We start from the raw sequence: 24770 nt of genomic DNA on the forward strand, positions 1-24770 counted from the left end.
CAAAGCAGCCCCCTGAGTGGTTTGAAAGCAGTCTTAAAAACTTCTTGGTCTTAATCCTTAATCTTTTAAAGTTTTTGAAGAGGAAAAGAATTTGTTGTGGGTAAGTCTCAAACAATATCATTTTAGTCATTAAGGTGCCATAACACTCATAGAACCAGGTTTGGGTGTTTCTTCTATTGGCTGTTTTAGTTTAAAATGGGAAAAATGACGCCTGTTACTGACCAAGGCCAGAGGACTCTATTTTAGAATAAGGAAATGTTCACTTTTCACTAATAGTGGTTTCTGAGTGTATCAAACATAAAGATAGTAAGTTTTGTTTCTTGACTGATGTTTACCCAAAGATGAACATCTGTTCAGCAAATTCCAATCACTAAAAGAAAAGCAAAATCTCTTGTCTCTCACCTTTATACATACTTTTTGACCTAGGCTTTTTTACTTTGGCTCAAGTTATCAGTCTGACCTGGGTCAGAGCTATCAACATTTTATTAATGCCTTTGAACTAAAATCTTTGCGCTTAATTTCCTGCATTGTTTTAAAAAATAATGGTACCATTATACAAATATGTATATATATACATATATATTTTTTTTCTTTTTCAGTCCCTCCAGGAGTAATACAGAATGGAGCCCGGGTTCTGAGTCGAGGTATGTTCCCTGGAGTTAGACCACTGCCAATCCACCCCATCGGAATGGCGGCTGCTGTGAGGTAAGTGATGGTGATGTTGGTAATGATAACCTGTAAAGTAAGCCTGCAACACAGACTTGATTGTGTATTTTCCTCAGTAGAAATCCAGTTGCATAGGAATAGAACAACCACCAAGTGAGTTTAACAAATCTAGCTATGTTTTCCTAAGGGGTTAAAATAATTCTCAATATTTAGAATGAAAATATATTTTATATGGGGAAGGTTTATCCAGTGCATTTTTTAGGCAATCAGATACTTAAACATCTAATCTTTTCAATTGAAGAAACTAAAATATGGGGAGGTTAAACAAATCATACATGCTTACTCTGAGAATATTTCAAAGTAGAGATTAATGAAGAGTATGGGAAGTCCTCTGGTAAGAACTCTTCTATTCTAGTACTTATACAGGTTAAATAATATCTTATTCCAACTATTCTTGTCACAGCTATATTCCCTTCCGCATTAGTAGTATGTGTTTATTCTCATAGAGATTCTTTGGACCCACTGGGAAAAAACCCTTCTTGAAACTGAAGAGCACAGTTACTTTTGTGTGTATCCTGATATTTAAGATTTCCATGCAACTCAGAATACTTTTGAAGTCTTCTGAAACCCATTGTTATACCAGGTCTTGCCATGATGTATAGAATCACAGAGAGAAAACTTGGTGTAATGGGTGGAGAGAGGTTTTTTAAAGTTCTTGAGTTCGGGAAGTATGCCAGTCTGCATTAGTAAAAGGAGTCTGTTCACCTAAGAGGTTCCCATGCCAGTGAAATCACAAGACTATCCCTGCAAATAATAACATGATTTTTGAGGAGAAGGAAAAGAGTGGAATGGGAAAAAGAAAGAGGGTAATGGAGAAGAGGGAGAAGGAAGATTGGAAAGAAGCCTGTGTTATGTCTACTAATAATGCTGAATTGTTTTAAAAATAAATATGGTTCAGACAGACCTTTTCTTCTCATTGTCTTATTAATAGGTCACATTTACCCTTAGATTAATGATCTTAATCCTACTTTATTAAGTAGGGTTACTGATGTTCATGCCTCAGGTTATGAATGACCTTTGATTTCTTGTTCATTTGTTATAAATACTTTTTCAAGCCGCCCCCCCCCCCCCATTTTCTTTTCTCTTTCCTACTTTGGGCTATTTTAATAACATCTATCCATTTTCATTAACAAAACCTAAACACAGATTTCTGCTACAATATTGGAATCCAGGATAGCATTCTTATTACTAAGAAGATTGAAAAGAACATGAAGGAAATACATAGACAAGAAATTGCCTTCCCCAAAATGTAGAAAAGAAGGTGACCTCTAGCAGGAGCTGAATTAGACCCTGCTGGTTTTAATTGTTACCTTCACAACCTGTCTCCTTGAAAATTTTAATAATCAGTGTCTGTAGTCCCATTTGCTTTGGCATAGTGAGAATATTCAGGTTGAAAGGTGGCAGAGTTCGAAAGTGTTGACACAAATTATTACGAAGCTCCTCATTGTTAATAAATGCCAGGAAATCTTAAATGAAACAAAAGAAATAGTGTTTCCAATTTGCGCTGAACATGACTTGACTATTTGGAAGCATGTTGATCAAAGAAGATTTAACCTGACTTGTGGCAGACCTTATTTATTAGGAATTAAATTGTTCAAGATAACCTGTACCTTGAGTTTCAGAATCCGAGTCCGATCTACCATGTCTTGGAGTAGAGTTTTTAATGGTTGAAACTCTGCCTTGGTAAAAGTGCATTTGGAATTGCTTGTCAGGTATCCTAATTTACCTCTTTTATACTAAATATAATTGAATGTCCATTATTTTATTTTATTTCTCTTTTTTAAAATTTTGTTTATTTTTACAGTGTGTCAGATATGCCTCAAGTCTAGCTAAAACTAAAAGAAAATTAAAATATAGGGTGGAAGATGAGGGTTGAGGGGATAAAGAATAGGAAAAGGAGATGGAGTCAATAAATGGTCAGAATATACCTCCAATAAAGCCACCTGGAAGCAACCAGGGGCTCTTGAGGTTGTAAACAATTTGTTCAGCAAGTAGAGGGGGAAAGGGTTTATGAAGACTCATTAATGAGCTATTTCCTGCTCTGTTTTTCATGATGAAATGTGTCTCTGTATGTATGTGTATTTGTGTAGATGGCCTTTTCTTAGGTGAAAGAATTTTCTTTGTGGAAGGGCTTTTCTCCCTCTGCTTAATGTCATGGGCCATATTTGTTTACCTTAACTCTGAAGCTGCTATTGATATAGATGAAGTGTTATTTTATTAGCTGATCATTACCCAGCTTGTGTTTGCTGGATTCTTCTGCATATGATTATGATGTGAAATCTCCTTATTAAGAGTATCTGTCAATAGCTAATTGACTTCATTATGTTTACTTTTTATACAATAATTCTGGATAGTGGCCCATCATAATACAAGTGAAACCTGTCTATTTTTAATTTGCCTGGAAGTATATTCCCCCATAACACATTATGCTCAAAATAACAACTCACATCTTTCAGTCTTAAATTTTCTGAGTCCTCTGCAGCTTTCTCAATTGACTGTGCAGTAGCAGTTATATTGGACAAAGCTGAGACTACTGCACAACTGGAGAGGAAGTGTATGTCATTTTGAGAGATGACGATGTTCTAAATCTTTTAAAATTATCACTGGAGAGTTGTGTTTTCAGGAGTTTCATTGATACCTCCAGGTCAGAAGTAGTTGATTTCTAGTCTTCATCCAACTTATTTTTAACCCAGGAGACTCTGGAGTCACGTTACTTGAGACCTAGAGGTGGACAGTCACTTTGTGGAGATTAACTGGTGGGATAATGGGTGATTCAAGAGCTGGTCCTTCGTTTGGAAAAAGCAAGCTGGAGTTTTTTTTTATTGGTTTTTTTTTTTTGCAAGGCAAATGGGGTTAAGTGGCTTGCCCAAGGCCACACAGCTAGGTAATTATTAAGTGTCTGAGACCAGATTTGAACCCAGGTACTCCTGACTACAGGGCGGTGCTTTATCTACTGCGCCACCTAGCCGCCCCCAAGCTGGAGTTTTAAAGATATTTTAGAGGGTCTAGGCAGTTGAATAGAAAACAATTATAACTTCATGGTAATTATTAAATCATTATAGACTTCATTAGACTGAAAAGGAGATCTGTGATACAAAAAAGGTTAATGCCCCTTAGTATAAGACTAACTTATTAGTTGGTATTGCTCCCCATCTACAAAGCTAGCCTCAGTAGAGTACTTAAGTTCTAGCAAATTTTAAGAAAATGAAGTCTTAAATTATTGTCCCCCTTGGTTGCTACCCAGAACTTAAGTGGAAAATACTCTACATCTCTTTATGCTCTTGGCAGTGGGAAGGGCATTAGTTTAGGATTGAGTTACTTTAGACTGGTCTAGTTACATTCCATACTACACTATAAAATTAAAACAAAATAACTCTTTACAGTCAGTCTCTTTTGAGGCTGCATATAGTTTGAATGAGTGATATACAATATTTTTCTCCATTGGGTTCAAAGAAAATATTTTGACTATATAAACTCCAGGTATATCAGCCACGATCCCAAGCCAGACCCTCCTTGTAATCGCTAAAACTAGTTTATAAAGTCATTGTCAAAAGGGTTCAGCCAGAAAAGTTGGTCTCCCATTCTAAGACCTGTCTCATTAATTTTTTTTTGGTTTTCCATTCATAAATATCTCCTATTTGTTTCTAGAATAAGGTGTTAGTTCAATTTCCTTATCCCGCTAGGTCTTTGATTCAGTAGTGGAATGATTTTTTGTGTGTGTGTGTGTGTGTGTGTGTGATGGATGGATCCTTTGGGTAGTCTGATGAAATCTGTGAATTCCTTCAAGCCATGTGAACCCTATAATATATAGAATTGCCAAGGAAACCAATTGTGTTTGAATATAGTTATCAAATTAAAAAAAAAATTCCTGACAAGAATAACTGAAGGGAAAGTCCTAGATTAGTAAAGAAGGCCCATTTTTTAAACTGTAATCTCCTTGGTCTCCTTGATTCTTTCTTCAAGAAGACAAATGACAAATCAGGGCATAATTGGACTTTTCAATGGGGTAGGAAGAGAAATTAAACATAACAAAAAATGAACAGAGGACATTAGACAATTTTTTAAATCAAATAATGGTGTCCTTTTAATAGTGATATAAGAACTCCTCTTTGCTTCTAGTAGACCAGAGACGAAGTGAATAGAGCTTTTGGATTTGGAGTCAAGAAGACCAGAGTTCAAATTTTGTTGCAAATGCTAAACCTGGTCCATTCACTTATCTGCTGTAGTTTTCCTTATCTGCAAAATAGTGATAGTAGCACTTCTTGCAGAGCTCTGAGAACTTATGGGCAGGTCTTTGTAAACCTTAAAATGCCATATCAATGTTAGCAATTATTATAATCACAAGAAATAGTAATTTTTACAAGGCCTGGGGTGAGATAGAAGAAGCAGTAAGCAGAGGTAGAAGAAAAGTTTGTGGGGTTAGGTTCCCACTACTTCTACTCAGCATAATTAATGTTTAATATAACCAGCATTCATTATGTTTGGTGTTTCTCATCATTCTGAATTGTAAGCCATTACCAAAATTTTTCATATGTAAAATATGATCTATTATAATGTTATGTCTCATTTTCCAAATATGTGCCCACAACCAGTCCTTGTGTAATCCCTCTATATTCTCATTTTGTTTTGCTTTGTTTTGTTTTAAGTTTAGCCAGAATGCTTCTTCTCAAGATAACAACTGATGAAGAACAAAAATATTATTTCTCCTTTTTTGTCTATGATTTTTTGATCCAATTTTTTTTGTTTTGTTTTGTTGTTATTTTAGATATCATTGTAGAATTTTGGAGGAGGGACATGTCTCCAAGAAAGAACAGTAGAGTTGGCGCATTTTGAAAGTACCTTGGCAAATCCTTCATGCTTTTGAAAGTCCATTAAAGGTTCAGCTTCTGTCTTAGCCTAGCCTGTCTTCTTGAATGTGATTTACCACCTATAGCTTTATTTCTGTGCATTCAGAGAACCCATATTTAGAAGGGGCCTTTAAGGATCACTTAAAACAACCTCCTCATTTTCTAGACATGGAAGCTTTATAAATCTAAACTAAGATTGTACAATTTGAAGTTGCTCAAAAGGACCACAGACCAACCAATTGAAAAGAACCTATTCCCTCTAATACTTTTTAGAATTCTAAAACTGCTATGGGGTAGGTCATTGGCAAAGGCAAGCCCTGGAGTTTGGGGGGCCTGAGATCAATTTTGAACTCGGACATCGAATAACTGTAGGCAAGTCACTTAACTCTTTGGCCTCAGTTTCTCAGCACTAAAATGAGCTGGAGAAGGAAATGGCAAATCACTCCAGAATCTGTGCTAAGAAAAAAATTGGACAAGACTGAAATGACTCATCAAGAACTGAACCTTTTTTTTTTTTGCAAGGCAATGGGTTTAAGTGACTTGCCCAGGGCCACGCAGCTAGGTAATTATTAAGTGTCTGAGGTCAGATTTGAACTCAGGTCCTCCTGACTCCAGGGCCAGTGCTTTATCAACTGCACCACCTAAGCTGCTCCCTAGTACTAATTCTTAATAGACACTTATTCATTGAGAGGCAAACCTTCCTTCAGACTGTTGCTTTAATAATCCTTTGATTTTCATCCATTTGCTTAAGGCTTGCTATTGGACCCTCAAAAGTAAAATTCTTTCAGAAGGTGACTTTGCTCTAAACAGTGAAAGGAAAGTTCAAAGATAGTAACTCCTGTATGCTTACTTTATAGAAGTAATAACTTACCTGCTTCTAGACCCATGTAGGTTACAAACCACCAAGTCAGCCAGCATTTATTTTGTACCAGGAGTTACTGTCCTAATTGCCAGAGATACACAGACCCTTAGATTAAAGGGGTCCATAATCTAATGAGGAAGATACACGGAAACAGCTACCTATAAATAAGATACACACAAAATTACAACTCTTTTCTCGTATCCATCATCAGCTCATCATAAATAATTCTGCTATATCTCATAATATATGTTTCTTCCTTAAGGGTATGATTTTTCTCTCATCACATTCAACTTAGATCAATCCATACTATGGGAATGATGTAAAGACTAGCAAACTGCCTTCTGTGGGAGGTGGGGGGAGGGAAGTGAGATTGGGGGGGGAAATGTAAAACTCAAAATTAATAAAACCTTTCTAAAATTTAAAAAAATGATACATAGGATTTAGAGATTTACTTATAAATCAATCTTGCAGATAATTAACTAGTGGAGAAGATTCATTTATTCATGAGCATTCAACATATAATTCTATCTATTTCTTATTTACTTTTCTATGTCCTTACTGATACTTCCCCTTCCCCACTAGGTTGTAGACTTCTTGATGGCAAGACCTGTTTGTTTTTGTCTTATTGTCAGCTTTCCTGGCAAAATGTCTGGCATATGATAGGTGTATAGTAAAGGCTTATTGTATTGAACTTTAATGTCAGTGCTGTGACAAGACACTTGTGAGAATATACACACACACAAGACACAGTGCCTGCCCCTGAGCATATAGTCTAAGGATCTATTACTTATAAAAATATGGTAACAACCTAACTTCCCTCCCATACACATAAAACCTCCTACTTAAAATTATTAAAAATATTGATTTTTCTTGGACTGAATATTTTACTATGTATTTTAGTTATACCTGACAAGAGAATTAATACCAGATTTTTTTGAAGATTAGTAGCATATGGTTTTGTTGAACCATATTGCTTAAAACTATTAGAAGCTTAGTAAAATCAAGCAACTTTAATTCATGCTAATGTATGATAATTTTGAGCATCTTTACATGTAAATTTAGCTAAAACAAAAAAAAATGCAGCCTTTTAAAATGCATCCCTTGTTTCACTTTAATGAATGATTTTGAGGCCATAGTTATAAATTCAGCTTACAACTAGTTTGGGATGGCTGATTTCTCCTTTTGAGCATTTGGTATCCTGTAATGACAACCCCTGCAGTGGTGAGCCATCTCCAAGTAAATGCAGCTGGCTTGCACAATCATGAATGACTTTGCACTGAGTTATTAATAATTGAAGGAGCTTGTCTCTTCCTGCTGTGTTCCATATGTAATTTATGGCTTATAAACCCATGCTAAAATCTAGAGAAAAGTCAGTACTATTAAGTAGGAGAAAGTAGACTTTTATATCTTATTTCCTTTTGCTGAAGTTGTATCATTGCAAGCACATTTTTTTTTGAAGCTTGAAATATTGTTACTAGAAACGATGAGTTCCTACTTTGGTAATAGCAATAATCCTCCTTCCCAAGCAGGTGATATCTAAAGGCCTTGGCCTCAACTTGAGTTTCCTCTTGACCTGTCCTTGAACAGCAGAAACCAGTTATTTCTCCGCCTTTTGCCTTCAGTTTCTTCATCTATAAATTGAGAAAATTAGATCCAATAAATGACTTCCTAGGTCTCTTTCAGAAACAACATTCTCCAGTACTGTTCTGTACTTTTTTAAATTTAAAACAAACAAAACCCCCAAACCACTTTAATGCATTCACATGCAAAGTAGATACTTGTTCCTGGCTGCTCAGTCTAGGGAGGATCTGGTCTTACTACTCTGCAGAAATAGACCCTTGGAAGTCATCTACTTGAACCTTGACCCCAAAACATGAATGAAAATTCTGAGGGACATATGAAGCTTCTTAAAAAACCATGTCTAGCTTAACTCTCTCAAGTAGTGAGAGTATTTTTGTGTTGTTTTGAAGGGAACTGTTTTGCAGAAGCTGCAGACTACAAGCAAGGACCAGCAGATGACACAGAAAAAATGTAGGAATTCAGCAGTGTGAGAGTGTGTGTGTGTGTGTATATACATACATAAAATAGCAACATACTTTATCTTTTAATGTCATAAATGTCCCCAGATTTTACAACAAGTTATTGTAAAAACCCTATAAAAAAATAAAAATTTCTTCTCTTTACAAAGAAAGGGCAAACATTTTTACATGGATTTTCCAGAGCACAGGGCCACTATTCCCTTTACCACCAGAATGTGGAAGGGATGACTGTACCTATCTATTATGGATCAGGCACAATACTAAAGATGCAGATATCAAAAAGGAAACTTCCTATTCTCAAGAACCTTCACTTCTAACAGAGGAGAAGATGACTATGAGAACCTTCCATTTTCATTCACCATCAGTAAACCTACTATAGTTATGTAATTACCAGAGCTTGTCGATCTCACAGTCTCTTTGCAGGTCACTCACCCGATTTAGGCTACCCTGATACACAGCCAGGAACCATGAAGAAACCCCCCTTTACTACCCCCGTAAAAAAGAAAGGGGGGGCAGAGGGAAGGAAGGGATGAGGCTCCAAAGAACTCTCTCAAAGTCTGTGTACTAAAGCCCACGTATGTGACTCATTAGGGTGAGCCCTAGAGGCCCTCACAAAATATGAACCTATTTATTCTTTACACCCAGTTCTAACAAGCCTGATTATCAGGTTTCTCAGCCCTCAGCAGATTAGAAATAGGGTGGGAGCTGCTGGAGGCGCCCTCAGGGGAGAACAGCAAGAAGTGACTTCAGAAGAGATTTCATATGCAATCATCTTTTTTATTGTACTATGTTATGGAAATTCTTGTTTTATTACATAAATAATTTTTTTTTAATTTAAGGCTGCCCTTTTAGGGAAGAGAGAAAAAGTTGTCAGTAGATGCAAGAACTTTTTTATTTAAATCACATTCTGGAACCACTTAATACACCATCAAAAGACTTAACAGTTCCGTGAGATCACCACCATGACATTTCTGTGATAGCATGATCCAGGCCTGTTATTTCATTGGCATTAATATTTAGCAGTGAAGGATCTCCCTTTAATCATATCAGCAGCTGTGTTCAAAGTTACAGTCTCAGACAGTGACCAGAGCCACCAAAAGGTTTGGTGAATTGTCCAGGCTCAAAATATTGTCTCAGAGGCAGTATCTGAAGTCAGGAGCTTCCTGATTCTGTGGCTAGCATTCCATCTGCTCTCTCATTCTGGTTCTTGGTGAAAACATATTGTGATAATTTGTACTTATAATGATGACCTGGAGATAAAGTATATTTGTTTATTTGTGGTAGCTCAGTGTCTTTTTAATTGGCCTGGATTTTAGCACAAGTTTATATATGTATGTGTGTGTGTGTGTGTGTGTGTGTATATATATATATATACACACACACACACACACACACACATACATATATACACATAAAAAATTGTAGGAAGAGGGAAAGAGATTCCTTAAGGGAAGAGTATTGATTTTTGAATCAGGTCGACCTGGGTTCAGCTTGAACTCAAATGTTTTTATGAGCTCTTTGTGGGCAGATAACACCTTTTGCTTCTTTTTGTATCCCCCAGGTCTTATCAGAGTGGCTCGCACATAGTAGGCTTTTGTGTTTTTTTTTTAATTTTTAAAAAAAATTTTAAATTTTGGAATGAAATAAAAAAGATGATTACAGATGAAACTGCAAATCCACTCTGTATAACTTGCTATTCCTTTAAATACTCCTCAAAGTTATGTAACTTTCCCTTTTTTCCTCTCCTCCTCCATTAGATGGTTACCATTAGACATATATCAGGATATGTATGTGTGTGTTTGTTTCTATACGCGCACACACACACACACACACACACACACACACACACACACACATATATATATATACATACATATACCTAACTTTTCCATTGCGTGTATATAGATATGTGTGTATTTTGTGTGTGTGTATATATATATGTGTATGTGTGTGTGTGTGTGTGTGTGTGTGTGTGTGTATATATATATATATACAAAACATTATATATTTATTTAACTTTTATTTAACTAAGTCAATATGCAATCCTTAGGGATTCTTATATAAAATTATTCTGTACATACTGATACTTATCAGTTACTTCTCTGGAGGCGGATAGTATCTTTCTTATATTCATTATAGTTAATATGGGTATTTATCATAGTCATAATTATTGTTCTAAGTCATTCTTAAAACAGTATTACTTTTTACAATGTTCTCTTGGTTATTCTCTTGGTCACTTGGACAAGTAACTTTAAAATCCTTAGTCCCTGGTTTTCTTAACTTTTAAAAAATAGGGCTACTAACTAAAAAAAAAAATAATAAAATAAAATAGGGCTACTGACTAGATGTCCTTTGAGGTCCTATCTGGTTTGAAATCTCTGCTTCTGTAAGCTCTGTACTTCAATCTCCTCATCAAGAACATAAGACTTGATGACTTTTAATGCCCTTCTAGCTCTAAATCTGTGATCCTTTCTCTTGCTGTTCCTCCTAGGTTATGTTACTTCCTTTCCCTATTCATTTCTATCTTTCTTAAACTTGACCAATAGGCCTAGCAGGAGAGAGGGATGGGGAGGTAGCCCACCTTTGGAGTTAAAGAGAATCAAACTCCCTATCTCCAAGGTCAGAAATATACTAGTAGAAAATACAGAGGTGCCTCTCTGTTCATGACGAAAATCAAGAATCTAATAAATTCTGATCAGATACTTAGATTAGAAATGACCTTTAAGGTCAGCTAGTTCAATGATATCAAACACAAATAGAACTAAGGCCTTCCCATCCATCTCAACATAAGGATTCCTAAGGGCTGTATATTGACTTCGTTTCAAAATGTATTGTTGTCTGTATTTTTATTATATTTTTATTTTGTTAAAAAGTTCCCAGCTATGTTTTAATCTTGTTTGACCATGCTCCCACAGTGTTTGACATCCCTCATCTAGGTTAGCCCCTTCATTTTAAAGTTGAGAAAATTGAAGTTTTTTATATTCATTAGTAAAAGCACTGGGACTTCAACTCAGTTTCTTTAGCACTAGATGTAATACTTTTTTCCTTCTTCCACATAGAAGCTGCCATTGCTCAGTAGAAAGTATCTGTGATTTGTCTCAAGATCCAGAATTAGAATTATTTTTAAGCTTCTTTGCCAGCCAAAATGCAGCCTTAAAGTACTGAACCAAGTAATAATTGAGAACTATTATGAACAGCCAAGGACTACACATTCAATGTGCAGAATGGAAAAAAAAGGCAAATTCCTGTAGAAACCTTAGAGCAACTTAGGTGGTACAGTGAGTAGGTTGAATAATTGGTATAGGAAGACTTATCCTGAGCTCAAATCTGGCTTCAGACACTAGCTATATGACCTCGGGCAAATCATTAACACTGTTTGTCTCAGTTTCCTCATCTATAAAATGAGCTGGAGAAGAAAATGGCGAATTATTCCAATATGTTTGCCAAGAAAAACCCAAATGGGGTCAGAAAAAGTCAGACATGCCTTAAATACTCAACATCAACAACCAATATAAGCACTGATATGTAGGAAAACTGGAAAAGGACAGAAAAATAGATCACTAGGAGTTATCAATGAAAATTTGATGTCAAAACAAAATGTATGATGCATGTTAGACTTTTAGTTAAAGCAGCTTTAAAATTTGTTTTAATGTTGTAGTACCTAAATGATTAATCTCAGCTTTCCAAAAACTGTGACCCTCTATACCATAATGATAATAATTTCTCTTTTAAGTATTCTCTTAAAACAAGGTGGCTAGGTGGCGCAGTGGATAAAGCACCGGCCTTGGAGTCAGGAGTACCTGGGTTCAAATCCGGTCTCAGACACTTAATAATTACCTAGCTGTGTGGCCTTGGGCAAGTCACTTAACCCCATTTGCCTTGCAAAAAACCTTTAAAAAAAAGTATTCTCTTAAAACAACTGAAGAATTTATCTATCTTCATTGTATATATAAGAAAATTGAGACTCAGATTATTTTTATGCCTCTTCATGGAAAGCATCCCACTACCTCCGAGTTTCTCATTCCAAATTAGTCATTCAATTTAGTATGTTTTCTTAAATGTAAAATGGGAGTAACTGTTGTATGTACTGTCCAGGGTAATTGTGAGGATTAAATCTTTTTATAAATCACTATATGAATGCTAACTACTGCTGCTATTAGTACTACTACTGCTCCTATCATTATCATTATTGTTATTATTATTATTCCTCAAGGTTACATAATTATTAAGTATTAGAAGTCCTGATGCTCTGTCTCCCTTTCCTGTTTCTCTGTCTCTTTTGCCCTCTGTCTTCCCCTTCTTCCTCTCTTCCCTTTGTCTGTCTCTCCCTTATCTCTCTGCTTATCTCTTCCTCATCTCTGTCTGTCACTCTCTGTCTCTCTGTTGTCCCCCCATGTCTTTCTCTGACCCTGCCTTCCCTTCTCTTTTTCTGTCTCCCTGGTTTGTATTTCCCCATTCATCTCTCTGTCTTTTCCTCCCTCCTCTCTCCATTTTTCTCTACCACCTCTTTTCTTCCTCCCTCCTTTCCCTCAGTTCTCATCCCTCAATGAATCTACATGACTGAGATTTTGCCATTTAGTTTTAGAAGATGGGAGAAGGGATTATATATTATAGCAGACTTTCCATCCTCAAACTTTTAGAAGTTCTGGAATTTTAAGCAAGGAGTTCTCAACTCCATTTATCTCAGAAATTTAGTTCCAAAGAGCATATCTCTTCAATGATTTAAGGTTAAAAATCCACACGTTTGCAGCTTCTTTCTTATACTCAAAAGTCTTTGGGATCATCACAAGTTTGGGAAGGGAAGTACATTCTCTTATCTAAGCCACTTATGAAGTCAATATTGACTAGGGTCAATGAACCAGGAGCATGCAGGATACATCTGCTTTTTGCTCAAGTTTATACAGTATGTTCCTTTTTATCCAGCATCCAAATATCCCCAAAGCTCAAGTAGCTAGAATTTTTCCCATAGGACTATGGAGTGATAATTAACATTCATCATGATGACCCTGAGGCAAGATCCTGACGTCCCTTCTGAATATTTGAAGATTAAATTACATTTGTTAGAATTTCATGTTAATTATACTCTAATTTGTTGGAAGTTGGTTATATGGGTACAGTAATGCCCACTTAACCAAAAATAGTTACTTAACTAGGATGCCTTTTTTCTCAGCCATTCTGACTAAAATAATTTTATCCTATGATCATACCACAAGGGTTGACTAATGGAAGTGTCTACTGTTGAAAGATGATGATGGAGCAATCCCCTTTTTCATAGTACTTCATGAAAGAATTACTTACTACCAGGATTCCCTCCAGAGTCAATCATTCAGTAAAGTGTCAAGAGTCTCCTGGGTTCTAGGCCCTCTGCTTAAACTGGCCATAAGAAGAAGGAAATGAAATGGCCTATAGTCTCTCTGGGGAAAACAACATATATATTGCAAAATGGGGAAGGAAAAAGAACAAGCATTTATTTAGTACCAACTATTAATGTGTCAGACACTATACTAATCATTTAAAAAATATCAACTTATTTGATCCTTACAACAGTCCTGTAGGTAGATACTTGAGGGTATGTTAAAGGGAAATAATGTGTAATCATCCTGGAAAAGTGGAGGAGCAGCTAGATGGTGCAGTTGAAAGAATGCTCTGCCCTGTGTGACTCTGGGCGAGTCACTGATGGTGGTGGGGGGGGGGTATTTGAAGCTATCTTTCAAAACCTTTTAGCACAAAACAGAGAAACCTATATTTTATCCCAGATAAGGAACCACTTTTTTAAATCACATCAGTCATGTGATCATAGTTTCAGAATTTCACTTTAGTAACTTAGTAGAGGATGGGTTATAGAGAGGAGAGAATTGAGTTTTATTCATCAATTCAATTGTTAAATCTACTTCTATAACATCTCTAGCATCTATCCCTTCTTTCTAATTACACAGTTAACTTCCTGATTCAGATTCTCATCCCTTTTCTATTAAGATAATGACTTCCTAATTGGTCTCCTTTCTCCAAGTCTTTACCCCCTTTCCAATCTGTCCTTCACAAAGTTGCCAAAGTAATTTCCTTAACATGCAATCAAACAGTGCCACTTTTCATTGCACTTTCCACTCATTCCATTTCAGTGGTTCCATATAACCCCCAGGACCAATGATAAACTTTGCTATTTAAAGCTCTTCACAACCTTGTCCCAAACTACCTTTCCATTTGCCTTATATATTATTCCCATACACACACACACCACAGTGCAACCAGACTGTTCTTCCTGTTTCTCACGGAGAACATTCTCCCACCTCTTTGCTTTTGTTTTGGCTATCTCCTCAAGCACTCACTTCTCATGTTTAACCCTCAGGATGCCTTGTACCACATGAAAGCTGCCATTGCTTAGTAGAAATTTCTGATGTTCTTTCCTGATTCCCAGCAATTGTTTTGTATATGTGTTTTTTCTATATCTCAGTATATAAATATGTTGTCTTTCCTGGTTTGGCTCAAGATGCTTGAAGACAGATAATGTTTTGATTTTAGTCTTTTTGTTTTATTTTGTTTTGCTTTTTGCAAGGCAATGGGGTTAAGTGACTTGCCCCAGGTCACACAGCTAGGTATCATGTGACTGAAGCCAAATTTGAACTCAGGTCCTCCTAACTCCAGGGCCTGTGCTCTATCCACTAGCCACCTACCTGCCTCTACTTTAGTCTTTTCAATCTCATGGTAATCCTTTTGAAAATGCATTCTTGTTATTTGATTGATTAATAAAAACTATAGCAGAGATAGATGGTGAAAAGCCTGACCTGTGGATGTTGTCATGTTAGTTGAGAGAAAGGAAATAGATATCAGAATGCTTTGGAGTCTTAACTGATAAAGCTTGGCAGTCTGTTGGAAATAGAGAAAGACGGCTAGTCAGGAACAGTGAAAAATTAAAGATGACTCTAAAAGTTGTGGAATCAGCAGAAGTAGGGATACTAGGAAGAAAGTGATATGTTTTAGGGGAAAAGATAAACATGGTTGAGTTTGAGATGAATTTGGGATATTCACTGAGAAATGTCCATTAGGCAATTGGGGAATTTAGGATTGGAACTCTTGAGAAAGAATAGGGCTGGTTATATGGAGTGCCATAGAGATAGATTATTAGAATTAGGAAGTTTCCTTAATTATGAATTGTATAGGGTCAGTAAACTACAGTCTAGAAGAAGCATTGAGCCTGCCACTTGTTTTTATATAGTCCATGAGTTAAGAATGGTTTCTAAGATCCTGAACTATTTTAACTACTGCCCCTTTTTATAGATGAGGAAAATGTTCCCTAAATCATTGAGAACTCCTAAGTATCAGGTAAGTGAGAAGTCCACCACCCTCCACTAATGAGCATCCTACCAATTCAACTATCCATTCCTGACCTTATGTTAACTCTCCTAGAGCAGAAAGCAAAGCAAACAAACAAACAAAAAACAACAAAACTATTATTCTTTTATCTGTGGGTAATTGCCCTGAGAAAAGGGTTTGCTTCCTCATTCACCCTCAAGTATCTATCCATGTCAACATGAGATGCTTTCTGATTCCATACTCTGCTGATTCAAGGAATGGAACAACCACAGGCTGATTTTTCAAAACTTATTTAAGATAATAAATTAAGTTTCTTTATATTTTTTTTTTTAGGTTTTTTGCAAGGCAAATGGGGTTAAGTGGCTTGCCCAAGGCCACACAGCTAGGTCATTATTAAGAGTCTGAGACCGGATTTGAACCCAGGTACTCCTGACTCCAGGGCTGGTGCTTTATCCACAGCGCCACCTACCTGCCCCATAAATTAAGTTTCTACCACTGTCAGAGAAAAATTGTTTTGACTCCTTGGTTATCCACACCAAATAAAAATATCATTGATGGAAGATGAATATGGGTTATTGAGGCATTGATATTGGTGTCCATTTCTTTACAGCAGCTCTACTTCTCTTATAGGAGGTCTCATGTTCTTTCAGATATAGCACTGCTAAATTACCAGGCTCAATCCTGAATGTCTTGATCACAATTTAATGTTTCTGAGGTGAAATAGTTTTTCTGTGGTTAGAAGCAAAATATTTGATTTTTTTCCCCTGCCTGTTTTGATGCCATACCTTCTCTCTTTTTTTTTTCAGGAATGGCATGACCAGTTGTCGGATGCGGACAGAAAGCGAGCAGTCTTGTGGTTCTCCAGTAGTTAGCGGCGACCCAAAGGAAGATCATAATTATAGTAGTGCCAAATCTTCCAACCCAAGGAGCACCTCCCCAGCCAGTGACTCCATTTCTTCTTCCTCTGCCGATGACCATTACGAGTTTGCCACAAAGGGCAGCCGCGAGGGCAGTGAGATTAGCTTCCAGAGCCACGAGAGCCATAGTGAAACCGAAGAGGAAGACAGGAAGCATAACAGAAAGGAGACCAAGGATTCTTTAGCTGACAGTGGGTATGCATCCCAGCACAAGAAAAGGCAGCATTTATCCAAGGTGAGGAAGGTCCCTAGTGATACGCTGCCCCTTAAAAAGCGTCGCACGGAGAAGCCCCCTGAGAGTGATGATGAGGAGATGAAGGAAGCAGCTGGGTCTCTCTTACACTTAGCAGGAATCCGATCCTGCTTGAACAACATCACCAATCGGACGGCAAAGGGGCAGAAAGAGCAAAAGGAAACCACAAAAAATTAAAACAAATCAATGATTTGTTTTGAACTTAACTAAAAAAAATTGTTTCAGCACGTCAGGAGAATTCTAATGATTTGTGGCAATATCAGCAATTTTTTTTCCCTTTTGGTTTGGTTTAATTTTTTTTGAACCCTTAAGATTTTTTATTTTTAAAGGAGATTGAAGCCATAGAACTCATACTGACACTCAGCTGTTTTACAAAAGCTTTTCATTATCTGAAGACAAAACCATTAAAGCCAAAATTTACATTGCTTTCTCCAGCTTGTCAGAAATATATGGTTGAATATGCTGTGACACCAGCTTTAATACAATGGGAATAGAATTTGGCAACTAGAGGAGATGTGCACAAAATAGTCATTGGTCAGGCCCAGCCCCAGTCCCTAGGATTAAGAAATTAAAATGATCACATGATTGGATTAATGAGTTGAATGTGAATTAAGGAGATTTGGGGAAAGCAGAAAGCCCTTCCATCTTGACAGAACCAGGAACCAGCCAGTGGTGCCATTGAAAGTCTGGAGTCCTTTCCTGCTTTTACAATACCCCATGGCTTGGAAATGTAAAGACTGATGCCTTTATAAGTGGTGGAAACTGAACTGTGTATGTGATGGGTTTCAGTGAATGATGAGAAGAAATAGGGCAAATTGTTAGAGATCTCACTAATCATTGAATTATATCTTCTATAGTAGATTCTGAAGCCATAAACCCGAAGATTGGCACTCCGTATAAAAAATAACAGTAATACAGAGAACAAGCTATGTCTTCTTAACTGCCTGAGTGAAAAGCAATCACATCTAAGAAATTACAGTAGATATTAAGGAAAGAAATAATGATACAAATTTTTTTCTGTGGATCAAAAATATTTGATCTAGTTTTTAAAAAAAATTTAGAAGCTACAAAACCTGCCATTAGTATTATGATGTGTTTAAAAAAATTTTTTCAAGGCATATTGGTGGACAAGAAAATAAAATCTACCAAAAAGAGCTCCTAAGCTGCCCTCAAAATGGAGTTTGCAGTTAATGTCAGTCAGGATTCATCTGTGCAAAAATCATTGATTTCCAGATTCACCCAGTGTAGCCAGCAAGAATATATGATCCACAGTGCATGGATTCCTTTGAGGAAAATAAAGTAAGAAATCACAAAAAAAACAAAAACAAAAAAACAACAAAAAAACTTTTTTTATTCAAAGATAACAAAGTTCTTGTAAGGTAAATAATGTATTTAGCATGAAGCATGAATTATTTTCATATAAATAGAGAAAAATAGAGAAAAGGCTATGCCTCTAATTTTTAAGCCTTTAGGCTTAGAAGTTTTTTTGTTTTTTGTTCCGGTTGGGTTTTATTTTTTTGTTTGTTTTGTTTTGTTTTATTTTTGGTTTTTTGAAGCAGGTGTTTAAGGTTTAACCTTCTTCAGGGACAAACACTGACTGTTGGGGAATTTACTCTGCAATATATATAAATATATAAATATATATAAATAAACTCCACGCTCTGGTAGGGCTTGGATGGTTGAACTATACTGCCTTGTCTGAACATTCAGCCCCCTTTTCCCCCCACCCTGACTTCTCTGTTTAAAAAAGTGTGTCCTTTGTCTGTACATGTCTAACATGACGCAATAATTTGAGGGCAAATTTAGTAGTGAGTGTGTGTGTTAGAATCAAGAGAATAATGGGAAGCTGAAACTGAGAAAATCATGATGATTTGGTTCTAGGATAGATGGCAGTGAATAATTATGCAAATTTGCCCCTAAGGAGGAAGAAGAAATTGCTAACAGGCCTTATCTGATGATGGTGTGAAATACGGTACAATGTTCAGGAGACAGTGACACAGGTGGTCAAAATGTAACTCCCAGGACATTATATGGGAACAATAGAATTTAAAAGGAGACGAGAGTAAGCCTCTGAATTATGAGGATACAGTATAACAGGACAACCTAGTGGAAAGTAGAAACTCCTCTTATTTTTTCATTTATTTAAAAAAAATGCAAATGCCCATAAGAGCTTGGATTTTTTTCCTTTTCAAAAATCTGAAAAGCTAACAACAGAAAAACCTTACATCTTTTCCCCACCTCTCTAGTGAATTGAAATTAAAACAACTGGTCACCACTTAATATAGAATTATGTCATGGGTAATTTTGATTAAGAAATGGAAGTCTCGTGCAGGGGGTTCAAATCTATTGTGCCTATTGGTTAGGGAAAATAGACCTTTAACTCAAGGAAAGAAGACTGATTAGCCCATACCCACAAAAGAGTTGTTTTCTTCTTTTTCATAAAGAGGGGAACTCTTTGTTTTATAAATATATCACAAGTAAAACAGTTAATTGAGCCTGAATTACTCTTTTGCTGATTCAGCAGCATCACTCCAGCAAAATTATGTCATTGAAGCAAGAGTACTGTTTTGTCTAGATTGAATGGAGACAGAAGTGCAGGAAGCAATCTAAGATCCCTTGTACCGTGAAGGAGGTTACTCAAAGATAGAATGAATCTGAATTCTCTTAACAACTATCTTGTCATTGTTTCCTACCCTACAATCCCTGTAGATTAATAGAAAAACTTCCTCATCCTCATCTTTCTCCCTGTAAATCATTTAATCCATATTCTACATATTACATTCAGGCCTTATTCTGGCAAGGTGTTTTCCTTTCAGTAAGTACCTGTAAACAGTTCTGATCATTTCACTTTTAAAGGAGCAAAGAAATCATTAAATGTATCCTGTAATTTCTTGGTTTCATCCCTTTGAGAAACAGTTCTTATTAAGGGTTGTTCTTTACTCTTGAACCACTCTTTTGCTTAAATACCTCAATCAGCAATTTTCCAAGTATCATTTTTCCCAAGTCTCACTTTGTTGGGGCAGCTTTAGTAGGGGCTCTTACTTTTTTGTTTTTATTTTTGAAACTTACACATTGTGCATAACTAAAACAATGTGTCTATACAGAATCACTGGATCTGACTTGGAAGGGGCCTCTGAGACCATCCTATCCAGTCTATGCCAGGCCATGAATCTCCTCTTAACATATCTGAAACTAGATCATGCAGCTTTTCCATGAAGACCACTATGGTGGAACTCACTGTCTTGAAGAAGTCCTTTCAGCAGTAGCTGTAATTATAAGGAAAGATTTTCCTTCCAACATACCCAAAATATGTCTCTCCTAGTTCCCTTTGCCCCCGTTCTACTTTCTGTGACCAAGTTAAATCTCTTCTCCACCTGTCTCCCTCTGGTTCTCTTTTCCTAGTTCTATCCCAATAATCCTTGTCCTATATAAACATGACCCTTCTAAATGTAGCATATGATGTCAGATTTTTTTTTCTTTTGGTTTGTAATATCCTTCTCATTCATGGAGCTTACCATCTCTTTGAAACCATAAATATCTTTTCAGTTTTACTGTTGTCTGTCTCATTTTGAACTTGGGAAGTTTATTTTTTGAAGCCATCATAAGATTTTTTTTTTATATTCCCCTAATAAATTTCATCTCATTAATTTTTACTTCTATGCCCTAGCCTTTTAGGTTCTCTTGGGCTCTTGATTTTGCCATCTGATGTCTGGTGGCCAGCCCTTTGAACTCCATGTGATCTGCAAGTTGGTCAGTATTGTTTCTAAACCTCTTATCTTAGGCATTGGGGTGAACTGATTCCTAAGGCTCTCTAATAGACACCTCCTCCTTACAAATTGGCATCCAGTCATTGGACTTAACCTGTTTCAGTATGCCTGACTTTACCGTGGTTTAGACAGCAAATGTCCATCTTTTCCACATTATTAGAATGAGAGACATTGTTGAAAATCTCATTGACATCAATCTCATCTACCATTTTCCCATTTTCTCCCAACAAGTATTTAAAAGATAAGCATGAAACACTTTGCTGATAGATCACTGTAAAATTCACTTTGCATCCAGGCTTTCTCATTCTTATTAGTAACTCTTAGGGCCAACTCCCCTGAAAAGCAAATACATTAACATTTTAAAAGACATTTTTCATCAATGAATCTGGGGGGAGGAAAATACAAGAGGTAGGGACTGCTATTTATAATGTACCTAGTAGAAGGACAGGATGGCCCTTTGAAGGCAAAAGGGCAAGAGACATTCAGTTCAGTAAAAATTTAAGCAAAATCCTATCTGTCAAAGAATATTTTGTATAAACTTAATCCACTTTAAACCTAAAATTCCCTTCCAAACTTTTGATCATTCAACTTCCAATACCCATTTATTTATTAGTTTGTCTTAATAAACTTAACTATTTACCATTAGGGAGTGTTTTTCATTCTGTTATCATAATTGAACTTTTGGGCTGTGGTGGCTCCAGTGGTTAAGTTATATTTCAGCAGCATTTAAAGCTACCTTAAGTGACCTAGAACATATTTATACTCTGTAACCTAGAATTACATATTATTGGCTCTGACACATTTAGGAGAATCTCTTTAGATTTTTTCTTAAATGATGTACATGTAGACAATTTTTTTATTCTATTAAATGTCATTTAATCTTATCTCAATGCTCAGAAAGGGGATTATATTCTTGATTCCCCTTCCTACCCTATCCATAGTGTTCCATAACCTCTCCCTCCCCACCCCAACAAATCTTTAACTTTCTGGGAGTTTCTTGGGATACAGTTACTTATGCAGAAAGTTATCAAATTTTTGTTGCAGTGGTGCCCTCCCCCCCACCCCCAAGAAACCTATGAAAAATTTTTGACCTGATTGAATTATGGCAATTGTTTTAAGGTATTTGGAAAGCTACATAACTTTACATGAAAGAGATCTGTAACAGGCCTGGACTGAAAATCCTTTACCTTTTTTTACACAAAGTATTTGGGGCTTAGTTGTTACTGATTTTCTGGTGAAAAGTCAGGAATGCTTGGAATGGGATTTGGAAACAGAACTATAAATGACTGGAGCTTCTAGAGAGGAAATCCTTTTTGATGATCCTCCTACTCCATGCCCTCTTCTCCTTTCCCCGTCCCCCAAGTTCTGCTATACACAAGGACTAACCATTGTCCCAGTCAGATGTCAAATATATACCTGAGAAATGAAGCATATGTTATTCCCGCACTGTGTTCATGGGCCTTCAGCCACTCACTGAATGGACTGAATGCAAGGGTAACCAGAAGTTACTCACAAAATGACCTGATAAGAATTTAGGATAAGGGATTGGATTAAAAATGTGTTATTTTGGTTTGTTTATGTTTGGGTGTTTTTTTTTTTAATCCACCTCACCTCATTCATAATGGGAATGGTTTCTTTGTGGTGGATCACAGCTGCCCGGATATTTTTGGTAGATAAGCAACTTGTTTAATTTTCTAGATTTTGTCACCAAAAGACCCTTTGGACCATGTGCATCCTCCTCTTGACCATACCCGCATTATCAGTGTTGACTGTTAAATCCCCAGTTTCATAGTTCACAGCCCTCCAGTTATCTATCAAACACTGTTATGCACATAATCCAGCACTGTGATCTAATTTAAATAATACTTTTTTATTATTTATACTACTATAGATGATAGACATCAACACTTTTTTGCTATATAACCTAAGTGATAACCCTCTCTTAGTTACCTGCCAAACTTTGAAATTGTTTGGTTTCTATCGCAGTTAGCACAGCTACAACAATGTCGTAACAATGTCTTTCTTTCCTTCGTAACATGTAAATCAAAAGTATATACATTATGTGTGTGGTTTCTGTTTCAAGCTGGAGTTTTGCAAGGATTTACACATAACATTTGGTGTTCTGTATACTTTGGTGAATCCATCTGTTAATCCCCTCTTCCTTGGAGCAAGCACCCACCAAGGCTGGTGGTGGTTTTCCTTTTTTTCTTTCTATTCTTCCCTCATACTGGGTTTAATTCTTGAATTAAGCACAGCCTTGTCAACTGGGTTGCTTTATCATCAATAGAATACTCAACTTTGCAATTCTTCGATATTTTGACAAATAAGTGCTAATTTCACTGACCAAAAATTAAGGGAAGGATAAGGAAAACAAAATAAAGAAAAACAAAACTCTTAAAAGTCCAAACCTATTGTGTCTATGGTGCTGCATCATTATTGTTGCACATTTGAAAATCAGAGATGCTACGATCACTTCTGACTTACTGTGCTAACAAGTAGCTTTCCTCTTTGTTGTTGTTGTTGTCTTTGTGATCATTGAAACCAAGAATATTTATTTGAAAAGATATGAACAGTGTTGTATTTTTCCCCACTGTATTGCATTTGCAACAGGTGCAGAATGGTCTTCTTTACCTTTTGCAAAGTAATTGATATTCCATATTGGATTCACAAAGACTTCGATATGGTTGAGCTATCAAACCTAGCAATCATATTTCATCCTTTTTTATTACTGTGGCCTGAAATCCCCAATCCTTTCTTATGGATTGAAACTGAACTCACTTTCAGTTATTTAAACCTAGAACACTTCTCGAGTATATATGTGAAAGCCATTCATTTAAGGTCATGTTGTCTGGTATTCAGTAACCAATTTCACATCTGTGTCATTCACACTCACTACTTTAACTGCCATGTTAAAAATATCGAAGGGAAAAAGTATTTGTGGTTACTTTTTTCTACTTTGATTCTGTAACACTTCTGAGTTTAGTTTTTTGTTTTGTTTAACAAAGAGGAAAAAAAGTGATAAAGCAATCAAAAGACTGAGAGGTTAAGGATTGATGCTTAGGGTCAGTGAATCTTCACTGGCCAAATAACTGTACCTGGCCAAATTAATTTTAGTTGAGAACTAACTTTTCAAAAGCCAATTTTTTTCCTTGTATTTGCTGTTTGAAACTGCCAATATCATGAATAGAAAATGAGAATGACAATGAAGGAAGAAAAAGTAATGTTAAATTGTATTTTTGTGTTACCTAAGTGAGCAGTCCGAAGACAAGAGCAAGCAGCTGATCTTTAGGGAATGAGATGATGTTGATTTAGAGGCATACATACCTGCATTTACATTTTCTTGATGTGTAATCATATTGCCAAAGACAAACTATTTCATCAATTATTGTAAATAACACTTTTCCCCAAACCTACCATAAAGTTTCTGTGATGTATTGTCTTCCAGTTGCAATAAAAATTACTGAGTTGCATCAATTGAAGAAAAAAAATAGTAGTATTGTGTGTACTGATTCTCAATATGTAAATGTTGAGCAGTAAAATAATTTATATTTCTTACCTGCTCTAGGGCGTCTGCTTGTTTTTGTAGTTCAGCTTTAGCGCCTAAATCATACATAAGATACCCAATCCACAGCATGCCTATCCTGATCTGATCTGATGGAACTTTGCTCTCAAAAAGCCTTCTATTTACTCTTCAGAAAAACTAACCCCCAGCCCAAGGACCAAAAGAGTGTAAGAATAAAGGGAGTGCATTGGAAAGAATGGTTGCTTCTCTTCCCCTCCAGTTTTCTTTAAATACCCCATGTATATCAGTATCTTCAAATTCAAGATATTATAAAGCAATACAATTGATTTCATCCCAGATGCCAGAATTTATATATCTACCTTATAATATCATTCCTCACCCCAGATTTGTCATCTGGGAAAATCATCTATATCTTCCTGCCACACTATGTTTCAGGATACATAAAGTTGTTGGAGATACCCTTTTGGGTATTTGCCTGCAGTATATTCTTTCAGATGTCTTCATGATGGCCAATTTTGACTTTTT

The 24770-nt window shown here is 36.2% G+C and overlaps 1 protein-coding gene across 10 annotated transcripts in view; it reads left to right on the forward strand.

Annotated features, from left to right (window-relative positions):
* The window catches only part of FOXN3 (forkhead box N3), a 487407-nt gene extending 463125 nt beyond the window's left edge, over positions 1–24282 (forward strand). For all 10 annotated transcript variants that reach the window (XM_074235544.1, XM_074235538.1, XM_074235536.1 and 7 more), the window contains 2 exons: positions 600–705; positions 16592–24282. In XM_074235544.1, coding sequence (XP_074091645.1) covers positions 600–705; positions 16592–17132 — 647 coding nt within the window. In that variant the 3' untranslated portion in view covers positions 17133–24282. The remainder of the gene's footprint in view (positions 1–599; positions 706–16591) is intronic.
* The last annotated feature ends 488 nt before the right edge of the window (positions 24283–24770 follow it).

Source organism: Macrotis lagotis, chromosome 4 (assembly GCF_037893015.1).
Source record: "Macrotis lagotis isolate mMagLag1 chromosome 4, bilby.v1.9.chrom.fasta, whole genome shotgun sequence".
Classification (NCBI taxonomy): Eukaryota; Metazoa; Chordata; class Mammalia; order Peramelemorphia; family Peramelidae; genus Macrotis; species Macrotis lagotis.